The sequence below is a fragment of the Maylandia zebra genome, linkage group LG12, assembly GCF_041146795.1.
Source record: "Maylandia zebra isolate NMK-2024a linkage group LG12, Mzebra_GT3a, whole genome shotgun sequence".
In the NCBI taxonomy this organism is placed as follows: Eukaryota; Metazoa; Chordata; class Actinopteri; order Cichliformes; family Cichlidae; genus Maylandia; species Maylandia zebra.
In genome coordinates, this window is record NC_135178.1 from 13879761 (window position 1) to 13900184 (window position 20424).

General features: G+C 41.3%; 2 protein-coding genes across 4 annotated transcripts in view; both read left to right on the forward strand.

Moving 5' to 3' along the window:
* Positions 1-734: 734 nt before the first annotated feature.
* slc20a1a (solute carrier family 20 member 1a) lies at positions 735-7588 on the forward strand. Its single transcript, XM_004544178.6, has 11 exons — positions 735-891; positions 1657-2307; positions 2407-2547; positions 2681-2766; positions 4151-4247; positions 5423-5542; positions 5692-5901; positions 5988-6468; positions 6554-6739; positions 6811-6895; positions 7024-7588. Exons 2-11 carry the CDS (start codon positions 1959-1961, stop codon positions 7177-7179), a joined length of 1911 nt encoding a protein of 636 aa, XP_004544235.1. The 5' UTR covers positions 735-891; positions 1657-1958; the 3' UTR covers positions 7180-7588.
* Positions 7589-9989: 2401 nt separating this feature from the next.
* The window catches only part of dtx1 (deltex 1, E3 ubiquitin ligase), a 48113-nt gene continuing 37678 nt past the window's right edge, over positions 9990-20424 (forward strand). The window contains exons 1-3 of one of the 3 annotated variants that reach the window (XM_023153249.3): positions 9990-10256; positions 10404-10457; positions 10950-11566. In XM_023153249.3, the coding sequence (XP_023009017.1) occupies positions 11308-11566 (259 nt within the window). In that variant the 5' untranslated portion in view covers positions 9990-10256; positions 10404-10457; positions 10950-11307. Of the gene's footprint in view, positions 10458-10949; positions 11567-20424 lie in introns of all 3 variants that reach the window. The other 2 variants (XM_004544182.3, XM_004544181.3) reach the window with 2 other exon arrangements.

A 20424-nucleotide genomic window follows, 5' to 3' on the forward strand; every position in this document is an offset into this window, starting at 1 on the left:
CTGATCAGCAGATTTGGAGGTACTGTACCATTTCGGAAAAAGACTGTGTTCTGCTGACAGCCTGACACTCTCCTGGAGTTTCTCAGTAAATGAACTCTTCATGGATGAGTAACCGATTGATGATCAGCACTGTTACACTATGGCTTAGTGAGCTATAGAGTCTACACTTTCCTACAGCGAGTTTACTACTTTTTTGTTTCTATTTTTTTTTTTTTTTTAAGAGAGACGTTACCAGAGATTTGGAAGTAAACTACACACTTCAGCACAAAGTTTCCAGAGGCCTCTTTAACCTTGGTGGGTGAAACTTGCTAAATTCGACCAGCAGGTGGCACCAAAGCCCCGTTTGTAATATCTTACTCAGTCATTTTAAAGTTTTAATGTCCCCGTTCTTAGAAAATTGGTAATATTCGGGGAACACCGCACTGTTTATATCCAAACAGCAGAAGCTTAACCACCATAAACAAACTGTCACCAGAAATATTTCACTTACTTTTCTTTTTGAATTAGACTGAAAGATGGGCTATTTCGGCAACACAACAGACATTTGTCTTTCCTCGGCGCTTGGATAAATATAATTTGGGGGATAAGGTTAAGCAATATAATCAGCAGAAAACTATAATTACTTTTTTTCCCCCATCAACAAGCTCGATAAACATTAGCCCGAGTGCAGCAGCGAGTGTCCCATGACTGCTCTGGAAAGGCGGGTTCTCACTTGAGGCGCAATATATAAACCAACCTCCAAAGGGAGCCTCAAACACTGCAGGCCGCTGGACTGGCACCTCCTCTGACATCCTCTCACTTTGCATAACACCTGCCGAGGAAGGCCGATCACCTGACAGAGAAGCCCAGCGAGCGCAGGGGACAACACAGCGGACACCTTTGCTTACACATGTAAGTGTCACCTACCTTTAATCTCTACTCATGCTCCCCTTGTCTTCCCCCCTCTCACTCCTTTTGAATTACGTAAGGGCAGCAAGGCAGATTAACATACCGCTATTTTCTATAGGCCTGAGTGAGTACTAACAAACTAAGAGCCCAGTTACTCCCAGTCTCTCAAACCTCTTTCTGAAGTTTTAGGTGGGATTTGTTTGTGCAAGTGGGATTTGAAAGGCTGCTGTAGTTATGTAAGTCCCCCGCAGTGCCACACGCGTGGATTTACTCTCTTAACCGCCTATTAAACAAACTTTACTCGCCAAAAGTTAAAGAAAACTAAATCAGCTGCTTGTTTTACTGCAGCGCCATTTCCTCTCTGTGAAAACGCTGATTAACACTGAATGCTCAGTAAAACTGCACAGTTGTGCATTTTCCATTTTGCCATACTTACCTGCTGCTTTGATCCTAGTCATAATTTAATGAATTGGTCCAACAAAACGCTGTGTGGAAATGTCATGTAGTAGCGGTAGTGTCATGTCCAACTTCAGTGTGAAGTGTATGAAGTGTTAATATACTGCTGATAACACGAAACACTTCCTTTTTTCTACCATTAGCCAGTAAATCATGGATACCAGGTAAAGCGGTGTGTACTGTTTGGTTGTGTCACGTACTGGAGTTTGGGCTTGTTAATATGTAACTCATCTTAGCCTTTCCAAGGATTGAAGATGAGGAGTTTCAGCCACTAACTTGTGCATTTCTGTGCCTGTTTTTGTGTTATTGCAGTGTGCATCATCAGAGGCTGCCCGTCACAATGGATTTCTCCCCCATCTGTATACCTTCTCATTTTACAATGAAGCCTACAGAGAAACCCTGCATACCTAGCTAGCAATTAATTTAAATCTCCTTCCCTTTGGAACTTTTAGATCTGAACTAAAGGGCTCTTCTATTTTTTATCGTGGTAGTAATTTATTTATAAAAACATATTACCTCATAAGTTACTGTTAAATTGCAAGGGGGAAAAGAGAAAAAATTTGGCTTGGGATAAGAGTGATTGTGACAAAAACTTAGTTATATTGTGAGAAGCGATGGATACAACTACATTAGCAACCCTGGCTGCTGCCACCACCGTGGCTCTGGCCTCTCAGTCTGGCATGTCGGGCTACCTGTGGCTGCTGGTGCTAGGCTTCATCATCGCCTTCATCCTGGCTTTCTCTGTGGGGGCCAATGATGTGGCCAACTCATTCGGTACAGCGGTGGGCTCTGGTGTGGTCACTTTGCGGCAGGCCTGCGTCTTGGCCACCATCTTTGAGACCGTGGGCTCGGTCCTGTTGGGGGCCAAAGTAAGCGAGACCATCCGGCAGGGGATCATTGACGTCCGGATGTACAACGGCTCGGAACACGTCTTGATGGCAGGATCGATAAGTGCTATGTGTGGTGAGTGCACAGACAGTGATGACGATCGGAGCACGTGTGTGCTGAAGATGTTCGGCCTGGTGTGTTTTCAGTGATCGCAACTGTGCCTTTGTTATCCAGGCTCTGCTGTGTGGCAGCTGGCAGCGTCGTTCCTGAAGCTCCCCATTTCTGGAACCCACTGTATTGTTGGAGCAACAATTGGGTTTTCCATGGTAGCCAGAGGTCACCAAGGGGTGAAATGGATGGAACTTCTGCGCATTGGTGAATACGTGTTGTTTTTTTTATCCCTACCCCACACTCAATAGATAGAAATAGCCGTTAAATATGAAATGCAAGTCAAATTAAAAGCAAATTTATTCCTAACGCATTGAAAATATGCTCCGCTTGTCCACAGTGGCCTCCTGGTTCCTGTCCCCCGTGCTGTCAGGCATCATGTCAGCAATTCTCTTCTATTTTGTCCGCAAATTCATTCTGAATAAGGTAAAGCTTATTCACTGGGAATACTTAATCAGGTCCATTAAAATAACGAGCACTCGTACTTCCTGTAGTCTGGAGGGTTTCAGCTGAGCAGTCAGGTCTCTCAAAGAGTTAAAATATAAACATAGAGGCACCAACAGCTGAACAGAGAACAGCTTGTTTCTGATCATTTTTGAGTACATGTTGCTACTTTTTGATTGATTGATTGAATCTTTATTTTGAACATGTTGAAAAAGTATAAAAAATAAAAAAAAAAAAAAAAAAATAGAATTAAAAGAGACAAATGAACAAAGCAAACAAAAGGAAAACGAGCAACCACAACTCCAAATAACGTCCATGTTCAAAAAGGAGCAGGAAGAAGCATAAGCTTATTTAATCCCACCCCTTTTCCACTATCTAGTATCAATAGACTACAGAAATACCTCCTTGTAATTACATTATATGTTATGTGTAATTTTTTTTTTTTTTTTTTTTTTTTTTTTTAATATATACACATATATGTTTCTATCTATCCATACCTACGTATATACACACATACGCACATATACACATTTTCAATAACCCTATTAACACCTGAAGGATACACAACCTACAATTTTATATATATATATATATATATATATATATATATATATATATATATATATATATATATATATATATATATATACATATATATATACATACATATACATATACATATACACACATACATACACACACATACACATATATATATATATATACATATATATACATATACATATATACATATACACATATATATATATATATGTATATATATATATATGTGTATGTGTGTGTATGTATGTGTGTATATGTATATGTATGTATATATATATGTATATATATATATATATATATATATATATATGTATGTATGTATGTATATATATATATATATATATATATATATATATATATATATATATATATATATATATATATACATATATATACATATATATATATATGTATATATATATATATATATATATATATACACATACATATACATATACACACATACATATACATATACATATACACACATACATATACATATACATATACACACATACATACACACACATACACATATATATATACATATATATACATATACATATATACATATACACATATATATATATACACATACATACATACATACATATACATACATATACACATACATATATACCCATACCAACAAACCCGTGCATGCGCACACACATGAAAATATTAGACAAGAACACCCTATCAAATCTCTACCTGTACCCTGTAAAAACCATATCCTTAAACCGCTTTTTAAACTGCGCCATATTTTTAAACATATAACAGAGAAAGTCTGTATTTTTCACAGACTAATCCTGTACCCAACGGCCTGCGAGCCCTACCTATCTTCTACGCCATCACGATGGGCATCAACCTATTCTCTATCATGTTTACAGGAGCACCATGTGAGTATTACGTCATCAGACTGCACTGGTTATTTGTTTGATTGTTGCTTAACACGCCACGCTACTGCCACAGCAGTTGAAATCCCGGGATGAGGTGGAGAAAGGTCACATGGGCGAGTTGGGACTCAAAGTAGGTGGCAAATAAAGAGGAAGCAGTTTCATTAAAAAAAGAAAGAGAGGAAAAAACAGTCTTGAAGATGTAGAATGTTCTATATAAAAAAATTGCAAAGATCAACAGTTGTAGCGAGCAAACACAACAGGAAAATAATCAAAGTGGCTCTACAACAGATTCCGCTAATAAATGGAAAATTTCCATTCCTTTTTGTTCTGTTTGCAGGCTTGAACTAATCAAGGAGTCAGCTGGCCTGGGCCCTTCACTGAAGGCTGCAGGCCTGTGTGCGTGTGTGTCTGTGTGTGGGTCATGGAAATTACACATTGTAACTCCTGCAATGCAAAATTGCAGAGTAATACAGTATAGTAAACTGCATGCACGTTCCAGTCCGAGCATCATTTTTTGTTGCATGTCTTAGCCGTCTGTCCGGTCAGTAGAGTTCGAAGCCAGTTTGGCTTCACGTGCATGCTGAAGACGGGACACACCCATGCAGCTGTGGCTTTAATCGTGCGACCTTTTAATTGTTGTTAAGCCGCTGTTGTCTGTGAGGAAAAACAGGTAAGCTAAGTTATTAAATGTTGCCTGACTAAATTCTATTCACCTGTTTAACTATGCACTGCCAGCATTAGCAGGAAAGTGAAATTAAGTTTCTTTAACAGCAGTTTTGTTTGTTTATCTCTGGGCTGCAAGGCCGAACTCTTTCGCACTATCTGATTGTAGGAGCATACACTCTCGCTGATACTCTTCTGTGTAAGAACGAGCTGAAGTGCTGGAAGAGGCCGTTGAAACATTTTGCATAATTTCTTAGCAAACGTGAACGTCGCGTGACCGCAACCTACAAAATGTGATCTTGACTTTTTGGTTTATGTGAAAGCGTGAGAGTTGCGCTTTCAAGACGTTGCCATGTTTCTACAGTAAATCAAAGTTGTGCGTGAATGTGAAAGGGCTAACAGTTTTCTCTCGCTGTTTTCAAAGGAACAGAGCTGTGAATGAATTAGTTACGCGTCTGTTTCACCTTTTCTGAGACCGTGTTCTCTCTCGTTCCCCTGTCTTTTGTGCACAGTGCTGGGGTTTGACAGAGTGCCGTGGTGGGGTACGCTGTGCATTTCTCTGGGCTGCGCTGCCGTCACAGCCTTGTTCGTTTGGTTTGTCGTCTGTCCCCGCCTCAGGAAGAAAATCCAAGGTGAGTAAATCTGACTTTAGACTTTCAGACTATACTTTTGTAAATATGTTGACAAAAATATACGACTTATGTATTAAAATTCTATTTATTTCTGCACTGGCATCACTGCTTTCTCTTGCGTTAAAAATCTGAGTGCTTCTTTCATCCAGCACAAACAGCTGCTGCTCCCTGTGCAGCTCCGCTCATGGAGAGGAACTCCAGCAAACCCGTGCAACCGCAGCAGTCCCCAGTATCCCATGCACCCCGACCACAGAGCCCTCCAGCAGACAGTCAGAAGGTGGCTTTTAAACTGGGAGGCTCAGATGAGACGGATTTAGACAGCATAGATGCAGAAACCAAAGACCTGGACATCGCCAACGGTAATGACTTGAATCTGCACTCTAAATAGAGTATAACCAGAAGAAACTCCAACAGCTGAATTACATTTAACTATTTATTTTCATAGGTCTGAATGGGACCGTAGGCCCCATGGTGATCACTGATCCTCACAGTGGTCGGTCCCACACAATCCACAAAGACTCTGGCCTTTACAAGGACCTGCTGCACAAGCTCCACATGGCCAAGGTTGGCGAATGTATTGGTGACAGCGACACAGAAGAGCGGCCCATCCGGAGGAACAACAGCTACACCTCCTACACCATGGCTATTTACGGAATTCAAGGAGATGTCAGGTATAAAGACGGGGACGGTGGGCTGCAGAGGAGACCGAGAGTGGACAGTTACAGCAGCTACAGCTCAGCAGTGTCCAACAGGAGTGCAGCTCTGGACGAGAATGTGGTCCAAGAAGCTGGCACCGACCTTGCTGGCACGGACCAGGAAGAGGATGAGCTGGAAGTCGACCAGCCTGCCGTTTCCTCGCTTTTCCAGTTCCTGCAGATACTCACTGCGTGCTTTGGCTCTTTTGCTCATGGAGGGAATGATGTCAGGTAGGCAAGGATGTTTGTTTTTTCTGAAGAATTCATATACGTTGGTTTGTTCAGATGGCTTACACAAACTTTTTTTTCGCATTAGCAACGCTATAGGCCCACTGGTGGCTCTCTGGCTTCTGTATGAGAGTGGCTCCGTCTTGTCAAGTGCACCGACACCTATCTGGCTGCTTCTTTACGGTGGAGCCGGCATCTGCATTGGACTCTGGGTGTGGGGTCGGAGGGTGATCCAGACCATGGGCAAAGATCTCACCCCTATTACACCGTCGAGGTATGCGGCTGACAAATAAAATCCTTATTTGTGTTAAAGTCGAAGCATACTGACATTTCCTTCTCTTCTAGTGGATTCAGCATCGAGCTGGCCTCAGCAATCACGGTTGTGGTGGCATCCAATATTGGCCTTCCTGTCAGCACAACCCACTGCAAGGTAATGAAACTAAAGGGACTGTCTTTACTACAAATAGACACATACATTAGAAATAAGCTAAGCTTTCTGCACAAGTAACGTACACGGTGGCGCATGACCTGATGAGCTCTTAAATTATGTGCACACAGGTGGGATCCGTGGTGGCCGTGGGATGGTTACGTTCCCGGAAGTCAGTCGACTGGCGTTTGTTCAGGAATATCTTCATAGCCTGGTTTGTTACTGTTCCGATCTCTGGGCTGATCAGCGCTGCCATCATGGCTCTCTTCATTTATGTTATCCTCTGAGGCCAGCACTGTCCAGCGACACTCCTACTTGAGTTGATGGACTGCAGCCAACAAGTTGTTTGACTCTGATAAATCCTACGCCAATAAAAATGTCCTGTTTGTTCTCCATTTGCTAATGATTTATATTATATCATTAAGTCAAGGCAATTATTTTATCTCCCACGGTCGCGTCCTTGAACTATGTAGACTCTAATAACACTCTTCAGTTATCCGAAAGACTGTGATCTTGTATATCCTTTTGTATATTTGTATAGAAGCAATGTTTTCATCAGATGATTCCCTTTTGACTGAAAAAGAACGAGCAGCAGTTGTATGTTTGGATATTTGGATACAGTAAAATATGGAGTTGCTTGATTTGATGATATTTCAATGTATTTTACTCACCATTAAAGATTTTCTTTTACAGAAAGATGCTTTTCTGAGTGTTAATGTAGGAGGGATGGATTATTAAAAGCAACAAAACATCATCATAAATTTGATCGGAAAACTGCTCATTAAAAAATGAACATTAGAGTTTTCACTAAGGTGGACGTTATAGTGAACCATCGACACTAATAGTGTCAGCGGTAGTGCATCTGATTCTCCTCAATGTTTTGGTGCTATTTCTGCAAAATCCACGAGGTGGCAGTGCTGCAGCAGCCTTTTTTACACACACACACTGACTCCTCCATACAGGAAGAACCTTTAAATGCACAATACTGTGCAAAGGTCTTCATGTCTTTGTATTCTGCTTCCAAGAAGCCAAATTTTCTTGTAGTTTTTTTTTTTTTTTTCCAAGTCTGGTACCTGAAAAGACTTGACCGAAACAGAAAATTTTCAGAAGAATCTTTTTTGGTTGTTTAAGCAACTTAACACAGAACCATGAATCATTCAAACATTAAAATGCAACTAATTAATGAGATGAACCAGTTTTGTGTCTGCACATAACTGATGACTTGGTAATGAACCGAATTGAATGTGTCCTTAGACATTTTGCTATTAGCAGCCTGACAGAGAACTACATTATCTTTGAATCTATGAAAAGGGGAAGAGTGGCTATCAAGAAGCCACTCTTAAGGAAGGGAAAGGCTGAAATATGCAAAATTACACAAGAACTGAAAATCAGTGGCAATAGATCTCATGGAGTGGTGAATCTAAATTTGAAATCTTTGGTTCAAATCATCATCAACATGTTCAGAGGAGGTCGAGAGAGAGAGAGAGGTACAACAGTGAGTGTCTGTAGTTATCTGCTTAGTGCTGCCTTTCAGCCAGGTGTGTTGGAGGTCCTTTCAGAATTGATTGAAATTAATTAATTCAGACTTATTATTACTACTGTAATACCATCCAGAAAACATCTGACTGGAACTTCATTTTTCAGTACGCCAATGATCCCAGACACACTGCCAATGTAGTAAAAGCATACTGGATAGAAAAACACACTGAGGAACACTACTGATCACGGACTGGCCACTTTAAAAACAAATGACAATTTATTATAAAAGCCAGAAAGGCAGAACTATTATCTTTATATTATTTATTTTGAGAAGTGTTCTGACATTTTTGTTTAATCTTCCCATTGCAATAATAGTAGTTTGGCAGCAGATGCTGCTGCTGTTCCATTTAACAAGCTTCGAAGCGACTCAGTGGATATCATGAACAACAAGATTAATATTAATTAGCCATAGAACTTTCTATACACTATTTATTTAAATAATTAGCCTCTCTGTTCTCAACAAGTCAATGGATTTGACTCTTATTACTTGCATTTTTAAACAGCCTAGCGCTTTTTGTGTATCTGTGTGTATATTTTTGTTGTTATGTAACAATCTCAGAGACTGCACATGTAATTGAGTCATTTTGGGTTTGTTTGTTTTTCTACCATTGTTATCTAGTTTCACCAATAATTGAAAAAAATCCGCAATTAAAACTGGAAATGTATAATTAAATAAATCAATTTACTATAACTCTGCTGATTTTTCATAAATTTTGCTTAAACTTTGTTGCCAGAAATGTTTGTCTGCCATTGATGTTGCCATAAGACGGAGTCAGTGTGTGATTGAAAGAGGTGAAGTTGTCAATGACATGCAATCTGTTTCTCATAACTGTGACAAATTGTTGAAATTTGCTGTCTACATAGACAGCAAATTCACATCAGACTATTACATTTGAGCTCAGCAGCCTTCCTGCTCTATAGGAAGAGTACAACTGGAGGTAAGTTGAGTCGTGCAAAGACTCATTGAGATTGATGGCAACATCTGTTTGCATTTATAAATTAATATTTACAAACCTTCATCGATCTCTGAGAGTGTTTGCAGTCATTACCAGTCAGACTGCGAATATTTGCAGAAAGATTGTCTTGAGATCCAAAGCGGCCATGAGTGTGCAACACCAAACACCATTAAACTGTGGGCAACCATTTAGCCATGACAGCCACCGATTTTTTAAAAATTAATTTTAGCCGCTAGCTTGCTCTTTATTATTTGTAGATTCGTGTCTTTAATGGCTGACCCTGAAACAAAAGTTCATGGGACTTTCTGTGCAATCTTGTATGATTTGTATAACCCTATGCCAGATAGAGCTGGATCTGTATGTTTTATGAAATATAAATAAATTTAAAAACTAATAAGCAATTGTACGATAGTGTCTTAATATATTGCTTTGTTGTTTCCACATTACCTGGTCTGCTTCCCTTTCTTCACTGTAGTCTTATCCCATGCAAGGGTTTTATTTTGAAATTGGGGACCGGAAGTTGTATAAATCTTTTCGCCTTTTTATTGACACTTTGACTGATTTTATAAAAAAAATATATATATGGGCTCTTCATACAGGTGTGCTTGGACATTTATTGTTGTTGCGATGATTATTTGGGGTTAGGCGGGGATCGTGCGTGTACTGCGTGGATGTTTGTCTGTTTGGCGTCACGGGGAAAGGAGCGCGCACAGCAGCGCAGCGGTGGCTTCGCTCTGCACTGAAAAACCGTGCAACTGGGGCATGCGTTCACTTTACACAGCGGACCAACAAGCTGGTGGAGACCGTGGCGGATTCACGGGAATACCGCGACGTGTCGATTTTCTGTAATAAACACCGGATTACTGGAGGTGGGTTCGGGGAAGATTTGGGGTGTTTAGCGATAAGGAAACGTAGAAATCACAGATGTGAAAAGGTGCGCTTTACCTCGGGCTTTTCCCCCCTCTTTTCTTTCTTCCTCTTCCACCTTTGATAATCTGATTTTCGTCCGGATCCAGTGAAAATGCAGCCTGTACCTGACAGATGTGTGGCACCACAGCTGCAGCCTACAGGTCTGTATCGCCGCTATTAATTCAAGCGTGTTTTTTATGCCATAAATGAAAATTCAATATGAGGCTTAAGACAGACTGAGAATTGAATCAACAGAGGCAGTCTATGGCACTGACTGCATCTGAACAGCTTCTTATGCAAAAAATAATAATTAAAAAATGTCTGAGTGATATTCTGTCTGCTGTAATTATAGTAGCATCTGGCCTTTTGTGCTCTGCTCCTGAAACACTCACTTGATTAGAATTATTTTGTTGCCAACAAAACAACAACAACAAAAATCCCCAGACAAATTTCTTCACTACATTTTAAGTAAACAAAACGAATTGGCACAGGCCGGTTATTGTGCTACAGCACGGAGCAGGTTAGATTTGTGTCAGGTCCTCTAAAACAATGCCTGACTGCTTACTCAGAGGATAAATCACAGCTTTTGTTTGCCAGTGTGCCTGTGCACCTTGTCTTCTGTTTAGAGAGTATCTCCTGTCTACCTGCTGCAGATCTGCTGTGGTTGGCTGTGGAGGACTGAGATTGCTAAAGCTGCAAATCACATCATCAGCATCATCAGCATCAACATCTGCCACTTCAAACGCGACAAGACACAGGAGGACGCAGGCTGCTTTTTGCATGATCAAAGACGGAGAAGTCAGAAAGTACCTGTAGACGATGACTCCAGCGGAGCTGTTTGCTTGAAAGCAGCATGAGATAACTGGGGGCTGCCACGCTAATCGCTGATTCAAGCTTTTTTCCGTTTGGCAATGATGAAAAAGCCCCTCTTTGTCAGCTGACTGACAGGGTCGCAGTGGTGCTCTAGCACAGGACGTTGCCAGCAGCCGAAGCGCAGACACCACAGAGGAGATGGCTCGTCCAGGATCCGGGTTGCTGGTGCCCGTAAATGGGCTGGGGTACCCCCCTCAGAACCTCGCCAGGGTGGTGGTCTGGGAATGGCTGAACGAACATGGACGCTGGAGGCCCTACACCGCAGCAGTTTGCCACCATATAGAAAACGTGCTGAAGGGGGATGCCCGGGGAAGTGTAGTTCTAGGACAGGTGGATGCTCAGCTCTCTCCTTACATCATCGACCTGCAGTCCATGCACCAGTTTCGACAAGACACAGGTAAGAGTGTGCACAGATGACACAGATGCCGGTGCCAAGGAAAGCACAGATAACACAAATTTAACCATAACAATGGACTCAATGTACTGTATACATGTTTACTGATAAATAATCAGGTATTTTAGGATGTCCTCATAGCAGATGATGTCATATTATCCAATCTGGGCCAAACCAGCTTTAATGCGCTTGGTACACAAACTCCACAGTCATTCCAAGAGAGTAAATGAGAGCCCCGATTGCTTTGAGGCTCGTGTATATGAGCCACAGGTAGAGCCAAGAGGCACTGCCACAAGATGAATGTGAAGCATAGAGCCAATTAAAGTGTAGCAGTTACATATTGAGCCAGAAATGCCTTCATGCAGCTGTTGGGATGCCATGACCTTGCCAAAGGTCACCATGATTTAGCAGTTGTGCATCCATCAGACAAATGAGATGCAGTTCAGTGTAAACCTCACTCTGTCTTGTTATTCATGTGTTAAACAGTTTGTAATTCAGCGAGTTACAGTATGTTGTTAGGATCTAAGTCATTTCTTATCCTGCTGCTACATGACTTCAGTTTCTGTAAGTTTTCACACCTACATACAGAAAATGGAACAATCTGGTTTCACAGTTATTAGACAATCGATACCCCGCCATGTTTGAACTACGGCGCGTGCAATCCAAAACTTTGTCCTCAATTTTGCATTTAATGCGAGCTCTGTGAGACAGCATGAGGCCAACATTATCTCGACTGAGGGATCGATCGCCTCTGGCCATAACGCGCTAACAGTAAATGCCGACCCCCCCCCCCCTTTCCTGTTACTACGTGTCGCTTTAGAGTAAAATCCAAGCCACCACAGCCTTTGTTTGGCTTGCAGTAATTCTCTCAGATGACTGCTACCTTTTAAAATAAGCCCAGATGCTTTTTTGTAATTCTCCACCAACGATCAACACTCTCTCTTTGTGAGGATTCCCGTCATGCTTGTTCCAGTGTGTGTGTGAAGCAAAGGGGGGGAGGAGGTTGTAGGCATCTGTTAAGAGCAGCCTTGGAGAAATCGCAGCTTTCTCAATTATTATTCTTCACAGTCAGCTGTGGTTGATTACAACTCTATTAGCCATTTATTGTGACATCTTTGTTAGGATGCTCTGAAACTCCTTTTTTTTTAAAAAGTCTGACGACAAGAGCTTCCACTCTCTTAAGTTAGAGGCTGGAGTTGCTGTATTTGAAAGTGTTATGTAACACGAGAAGTGCAGGGACACTCTCGCAGGATGTACAGAAGGTAACTTCACTGTCCGCGGGTCTGCACTGTGTCACTTGTCATCAGTGTGCATGATTCATCAGCATTAATAAATAGCTGCAGCGCCCTGAGGAATACAGATAGAATTGAACAGAGCTCAAATTCCTAAAAGGTCAGACCAATTTGCAAATGCATTAAGTAATAACCGTGTAAGTGTCTTTCAACAGATGGGTGTAGTTCAGGCTATAAATGCAGAGGAATATGGCAGCGGTCACAGTGGTCTGTGGTCTGCTTGCCCCTTTTAAACTAAATAGTAACAAAAAAAGTGCTTAGAAACCAGCAAGTAGATTGGGGTATCTAGAAAAATATTAATATTAGCATAATGTATCTTATAGTCAGTCAAACTTGGTATATCAGTATTTTTCTACTGTTCCAACATGCTCTTGTCGATTGTGCTGACTATGAGGACAACTCCATTTGTGAATGGCTGTCAGGTAGGTTGTAGTACAAGCAGCTGCCTGTTTTTCTGCTGTTCTCGTTGACGTCCCCCCCTTTGATAAAACACAGAGCTGCACATGTGTCTGTGAGATGAACCACTGAGTCGTTTGTCAGCCATTACCACGACACGGGGGCTAGGCCTGACGTTTATCGCTCCTCACTGTGCTGTTCACCGTGTTACCTTCCCCCTCGGCTGGGATAAACCTGTCACGGCAGAGGCTGATGGACAGTAGGTCTGGATGCTCGGTGCCTCCTCCGCTTTGTCCTCCTCTGCGCTCTCTTTTGCTGTCCTTCCACACGGGCACACCTCTGTCCTTCGTCGTCATGGATTCAAACTCCCATGAGGCCTAGCTTCCAGGCTGTTGCGATGTTGTTGTAGCGCCGCTTGAGTGGAGGGATCTCGGCGAGCTTGTTTTGCTATAACGTTGAGTGTGATGCATTTGTTTCACATCGGATGTTTGCTGTAGCTCAGCAGGTCACCCTCAGCCACTTGCTTTGTTGCAGGCTTATGGAGTGTCCCTGTGGGGAAACCCCGTTTTGTCGCAGAGCCAGTGAGCTTGCCCTCTGAGGCTGTTTCCTTTTTTGCTAAGAGTTGTAAAAAAAGGTTAAGTATGATTGATATCCACTGTGTGTGTTTCTGAATAAATGCTTCTGTTTTTGCATGTGAGTAATTGTTGCTTGTGTGATTGGTGCCCTCTGCCTGTTATGATGTTTGGGTCCCGTCCCTGCAGGCTGTGCAGGGCTGCCCTTTGCTCCCATGGGTTTGGGAGGATCTGTGGGTGGTAGCCAGGCCGAGTTACTCAAACTAATGAGACAGCAGCTATGTTTTATCTCCATGACTCTCTCTAATCAGAGTGCCATGACAAGAAAACACAGCCACCGCAAACGACGAAGCAGGGCCCGGTTATGGAGGGAGTAGCCTTAGAACATCTGCATTTAATTGGCACTCAAAAACATACAGGGCATGGATTTCATCTCAGTATAGTTACTAGCAAAGAACAGCAGAGTTACTGGTGAAAAACACCAGTCTGTGGTGAAATCCCGACTAGCAATGCTTTATGGATATAGTATAAGAGAAGCCTTAGAGGCTCATATAAGCATAGTGTGAATAGATATCCAGCTGAAGGCAGGGGGAGAATTGACTCTCGGCCAAGAAGGATCGATCCGTTTTCCTCCCCAGAGGGGCATTTAAACCTCTAAACACTGCTGTGGACTGATCCCCTTTCACTACAGCCACCCCCACAGCAAAATACACGGGCTTATCTGGCATTTCCATCATATACCAACACTTGTGGCCTGTCTGATGGATTTCACACTGCAGCCACTGCTTGGATTTTAAGCACTTTTCCTTTTTATATGTATCAAGATCATATGTAGGTGACATAACCCAGAAACCCTCATCATCACCATTTGTGCTCTATCCCTCAATCTCATTTAGCAACAAACATTCACACTTATTAAGTATGCATCCAAAATTCTGTAACACCATAAAGTCACTTAAATCTGTTCTTCTCCGCTGAGTGCGAAGAACAATGAAAATGTAAATATTTCAATTCACATCGTCAATCTAATATTGATCTGATTTGTATTGAAGATTGTTCGGCTGAATTTAGACTCTGATTGTTGTGAATGTGCGATATGGATTCCAGCGTTTCTGTGACCTGAAAGAGTGTTAAGGTTTAGCTAACAGTGCACCACCATGACCGTGGCTGAACTTGTGCACGTCTGGTCAGCTTTACTTTTTAGTATGTTTGTTCAGATGTTAAATACAGCAGCATTAAAAAAAACTCACTGTTTCAAAACATGCTATATAGCAAGAAATAAGTGTGATGTAACAGCAAATGTAATGATAACAAAATGAAGTTAAAATACAGCGTTAGCAAGTTCCGAGCTCTGATTGTACCTAGCTTAGAGGATATTGTTGATGCTAACTGTGTGCCACTTATGGAAGACATTGTTAAATAAATCAACAGATATCATTAATGTTATTTACAACTGACAGAATCAATACTTACATTACATTACAACAAAATGTGGATTTTCTTCTGAGGATGAAAAAATGTGTCATTTATACGCAATAGGGGAGGTTCAGGCTATTTGTCTTTGTTACATCTACCCTTCAGTAAACGAGGTAAGACATGTTATATTGTTATTTTGTATTCTTGGGCTCCACAGCTGAGGTCCATCATGATCAATTTCTCTGGAAGAGAAACTCAAGATCGGAACCTTTTTCCACATCTTTATATTTAAACATAATGCTACAAATACGTAACAAAAATCCAGTGGTTAAATATCTGGTAAACATTGTTATGTTGTTCATAAATATTTAAGAGAAGCCACTCCCCTATCTCAGTTTGTCTGGTACGAGGTAGTCAGTCAGCAGCTACCTGGAAGAGCAGATTCTGTTTTTATGTTTGGATGCATTATGGATTTTTATGGAAATAAAAAAAATTTGCAAGATGTACTGACTGTGATGGGAAATGAAACCAGTTTATCCAGATCCCAAGTCTTGCCTTCTTGGTTTATATTCAGAAACATATAAATATAGTAAGAATGAAAGGACACTAATGGACCTCAGTCTGCAAATTACAAGAAGAAAACAATTGTCAAAACAAATGCTATCAATGTACCGCTGGAAAAGAAGAAATTACTTAAGGGAGGGCAAGTTCAAATACATATGGGGTCCATTTATGGTCCACAAACACAGAGACTGATGTATGTGAATGAAAGGAAAAGAAAAAGGGGTTTTATGTGTGTTGTATTCTGTTCTGTTTTATATTCAAAGGGGCTATAAAGGCTGGTTTATAATAAGTGTCCTGTGTGTTAGTTTTGTGATCACTGATCTGACGTAAGTAATTGTTGAACTTTGCTGTAATTATATACATTGTTTTTATTAAAAATATGAAAACAGTGTGAGGTTGATGGACTAGATGAAGCTTTGGCATGTAATTATTATATATGTAATGATAAAAACGCTGTAAAAACAGATATTTCTATAGTAGTGAAAAAAACAAGAAGGTTTCTGTTATTTAATTGTTTATCTGTTGCACGGGGGAAGGTCTTCATCAATAAGAAAAGCTTTAAAACCTGGGGAAATACAGTTAAAATACCCACATTCACATTTTCCAAAGCTGTCGAGTGGGGCCATATTGAAGTCTCTGTTGGGTCCGCGAGCCTTATGTTTGACACCCTTGCTTTAATAGGTCATGATGTTGATATTTTCTCACAAAGTTGAGAAAATACATAAATACAATAAATCAATTTGAACTGCAACAGAGAGCAGCGTGCAGGTCATTTCTGCATACGTGCCACATGTGTGTGTGCAGTCACTGTTGTGAGCTGGCCCATGTGTGACTGCAGAGATAACCTCTATCAGCAGCTGTTGGCTGCTGTGTTGATGGAGCAGCTCTTTGTTTGTTTTTGTTTCACGAGCGTGAGAACCTCTTCTTCTCTGCCCTATTTCCCTCGGCTAAATGCCCTCTCTGACTAATTATGGTTGAAAGTGCCACAAGTCAAAAGCTCTCATCTTCTGTTATGTGTTGAGCTGACAAACAGCAGTAGTTGTGGTTTGGATGCTACCTGTGAATGTGCTCGAGCACTTGTTATGCTGTAGACCAGAAAAGAGGGTGGCGCGTTTGTGTGTTGTTTTCTTTTTTTTTCCTTTTTCTTCTTTATTGTCGTTTAGTAAGTAGTAAGTGTGTGTGGGAACTGTTCTGGTGGTCTGTGGGAGGAAGCTGTAAAAAGGATCCCTGCGATGTACGTGGTAAAGGTCAGGTACTGTATGCATCAGCTCTGACTGTGAAATCCCACTTGCGTCAGAAGAAAGAAAATAAGCAGAGAGTCCAGCGACTCTAAAATGCACATTTGGTATCGAAATGTGAAGAAGAAGCAGGTAGAAATAGAAACAAGGCAGACAGAGTTACCTGAAGAAGAAAGCGGTGCACAAGCTGACACACTGCGTTAGAAGATGTCATACTACATTCTCATACTGGGTGTATTTCGACTTGCAAGAGATGAATCATACATAAATGAGTGTGCATGTATATGAAACTTCGAGTGGATGTTTATAGCAACAGCAAAATGATGCTCAGCCTATTGGTAGACCCTGTGCTCAGGTTCTCCAGTGCACCGAGCTTGGTGAAATCCACTTGCGTGTTGGCAGGAAAGGAACAGGAGCAGCAGCGCCGTGGAGAGGGAGGGGGGGGGAGCAGGCAGAGGTGAGGAGAGAAGAGGAACAGAGGGAGAGGTGGAACGTTTTCCTGATGGAAGGTGACAGAGCGGAGGGAAGGATAATAACACCGCGCACATTTCCCTGCTCCTTCACTCTCACATGCGCTCAGACACCTCGCCATCCATCCCATCAAAGCGTGCCTGTTTTTAATTATGAAGTCATCTGCCCGTGTTTTTTATCACTTATCTGACAACATGCTTTGTTTATAGAGGCAGATGTCTGCAACAAGGTACCAGAGTGAAAAGTTGCTTGTTTAGTTTGACTGGCGGTTACCTGTGAAACGGTACACATGATTCTTTATCCTCATTGCATTATAGTGATGAGCAGGCTGTGCATCCCCTGGAAACCACTGGCGTTGGTAGCTAAAGTGCATCTCCACATCTCCTTCTAATCCAGCGCATGAACTTCTAAAGCAGATATCTTACTTTTTCATCAAGGAAGCGGCTTTACAGCCACTCTCTGCACTGGTTGCTTATCAGCCCGCTCTAGGAGGTCAGTCAGATCAGTAACTGTTGTCTGTTTCAGCCCGTCTGTCTGCTGCTGCTCCTGCTAATAAAGACGTATGCATGATCACAGCATTATTTGATTAAACGAGCCTCTCTCCTGGATCCATTTATGGGCCGATCTCTTATCTTGTTCTAGCATGTCGAAGCAGTGTCTTTAAGTATCATCACTCTCATCTTGGGTGCTTTTATTTCCTAGATAAATAACTCTTTCCAGTCTGTTGCAGATAGAGCTGCTCCAAAATATGATAAATAAAGTGAGTCTTGTTCTGTTTGTTGTGTTGAAGAATTTCCGTGCGGCTTCATAACACAGAGAATCTGCCAAGTGCTAGCTAGCTGTCACGTTGAAAAGGGACAGAGTGTTCCTGCTGTAACCAATAGAGTGTCTTTGATCTACACCGTATGGTCTAACATTTACTGAAAACATCTTTTGACTGAGATCAGAGCTGCAGTGACGCAATTCGGGCTGCCAGCGGTTGCGGCGAGCCAAACTCAGAACTCCCTTGATCAGACTCAGTGAATACACAAAGACAGTGTGGGATTTTCTGCCTCAGACTTAGCTTTTTCACTTGCTTTACAAAAAAACGAAAGACCTTCCTTTAGCAGTGTGGAGGCACGACAAACCGCTAATGCTGAAAAGGGACGGCTGCCTCAACAGCATCTAAGTGATAAGCCAGGTGTCCGAACATCAGACTACTTTTTGTGTTAATAAACAGCCAATCACAGAACTGCTAGCTTGCAGTGGAAGCTCAATGCTAGCATCTGAAATATATTTAAGGGATCTGCGAAGGGATGATTGCCGTTGTTCTCCAACACTTTCTGACTTATTTGTCACACACTGGTAACAACGTGAAGGCCAAGGCTGTTACAGTTAAACGAAACTAAAAAGAAAAACTAGCTTACATGCTGTAAGATTTGAAAAAATGCCAGCCATGAATTCGACAGCCCTCCTGTCAGGTGTACAATAATAAACTACGTGGTCCAGTTCTAACTGCAGCTTGACGGCCGGTCGTAAGTAAAAAAAATAGATAGTAGTCAGTTGTTGTGTTTTTCTTTATGTGTGCATTTCTATGCTGCCCTCACAACTGTTTAAACTCATGAACACAAAGGATGTATTTCCTTAACAAGGCGTGGGATAAACTCAAGCTTACTTTTCATATGCATTACACAAAAACATCACTTATTTTGGTTGTTGGCTGCCCAGCAGGCTCTGCCTAATGTCAATGCGAGGCATTCTCACTTTTTGCTCCTCCTGTCTGCGTGTCACCTGTTAGTACTTCTAAATCATGGCTGTTGGTAAGAGTCCAAGTCCTGTGACTGTCCAGCATGAGGAGCATCCTGCAGTAGCCTGTGATATGAGGAATATTTGCCAGGTTTTCCTGGCAGCCAAACTCTGCTTGTGCTATTCAGAGGAGCTGCTCACACCATCAATTTTTATGCCTCGTGCCAGCAACCGCCACGGTGTGGAGGAGTTATGTTGTCAGCTTGTCTGTGCTATACTCTTGAACACAATATTTCAGGAATGAGGGAATTTCTTCTAATTCCACACAAATGTCCTTGGACTGATGAGCTGATTTTAATTTTGGTTTGGTTGTAAAAGGGTCACCATGATTTGACAAAGGCCTTGTTTGGCCATTGCTCAAGAACTGATAAGTGAAGTGTGACAAAGTATGACACAAACTTCTTAAAGAATGAAATGGTGAAATGATGACATTTCATATCCTGAAGGTCTAAGGTTTGCTTCACAGTTGCATCATGATGTTTTGCAATAATCCTTTTCTGGCCGTTATCAAACGTCATAACTCAGGAAGTAATGATAATGATAATAATGTCGTTTCACTGTCGATACAGGTTTGCAAACTGTGTGTAAAAGTGTTGCCTCTGGGTCAGTTTTTATCAAGCTGAAACAGCAGTTGCCTCCTTCGTGTTTTGTTGGATGCATTTCAGTTAGAGAGAGATATGCTGGTCAGCAATGAAGACAACTACAACATCTTTAGTTTTTTGTTATCGCTGTTACTTTTTCTATATTTTGACACATTATTGATTCACAGATAAAAAGAGTGGCTTTATCTGGAAGATAGCATAAAGATTAAAAGTGTTCCTTCCCATATAAAACTATATTACATATGACTAAACAATTGACCTTGATATGAACGTGAATGATGGAGTGCTGGGAGTGTTCTTGATAAAATAAGAAGGATGTTAATTATTGTGTAACATTATTAGCAGCTTACACCCAAAAACACATAATTTGTTGACTTGTCTTCAGTTAAATGCCAGACATAACACAGGCTGACAAACATAAAACAGTATTTTGCACCTAACTTGACAAAGCTCGGTATGCTGTGCAGTATGTCTTTAAAAAAGTTGAGGGAACTGGTCAAGTGGAGTATAAAAGCAGAAGTAACA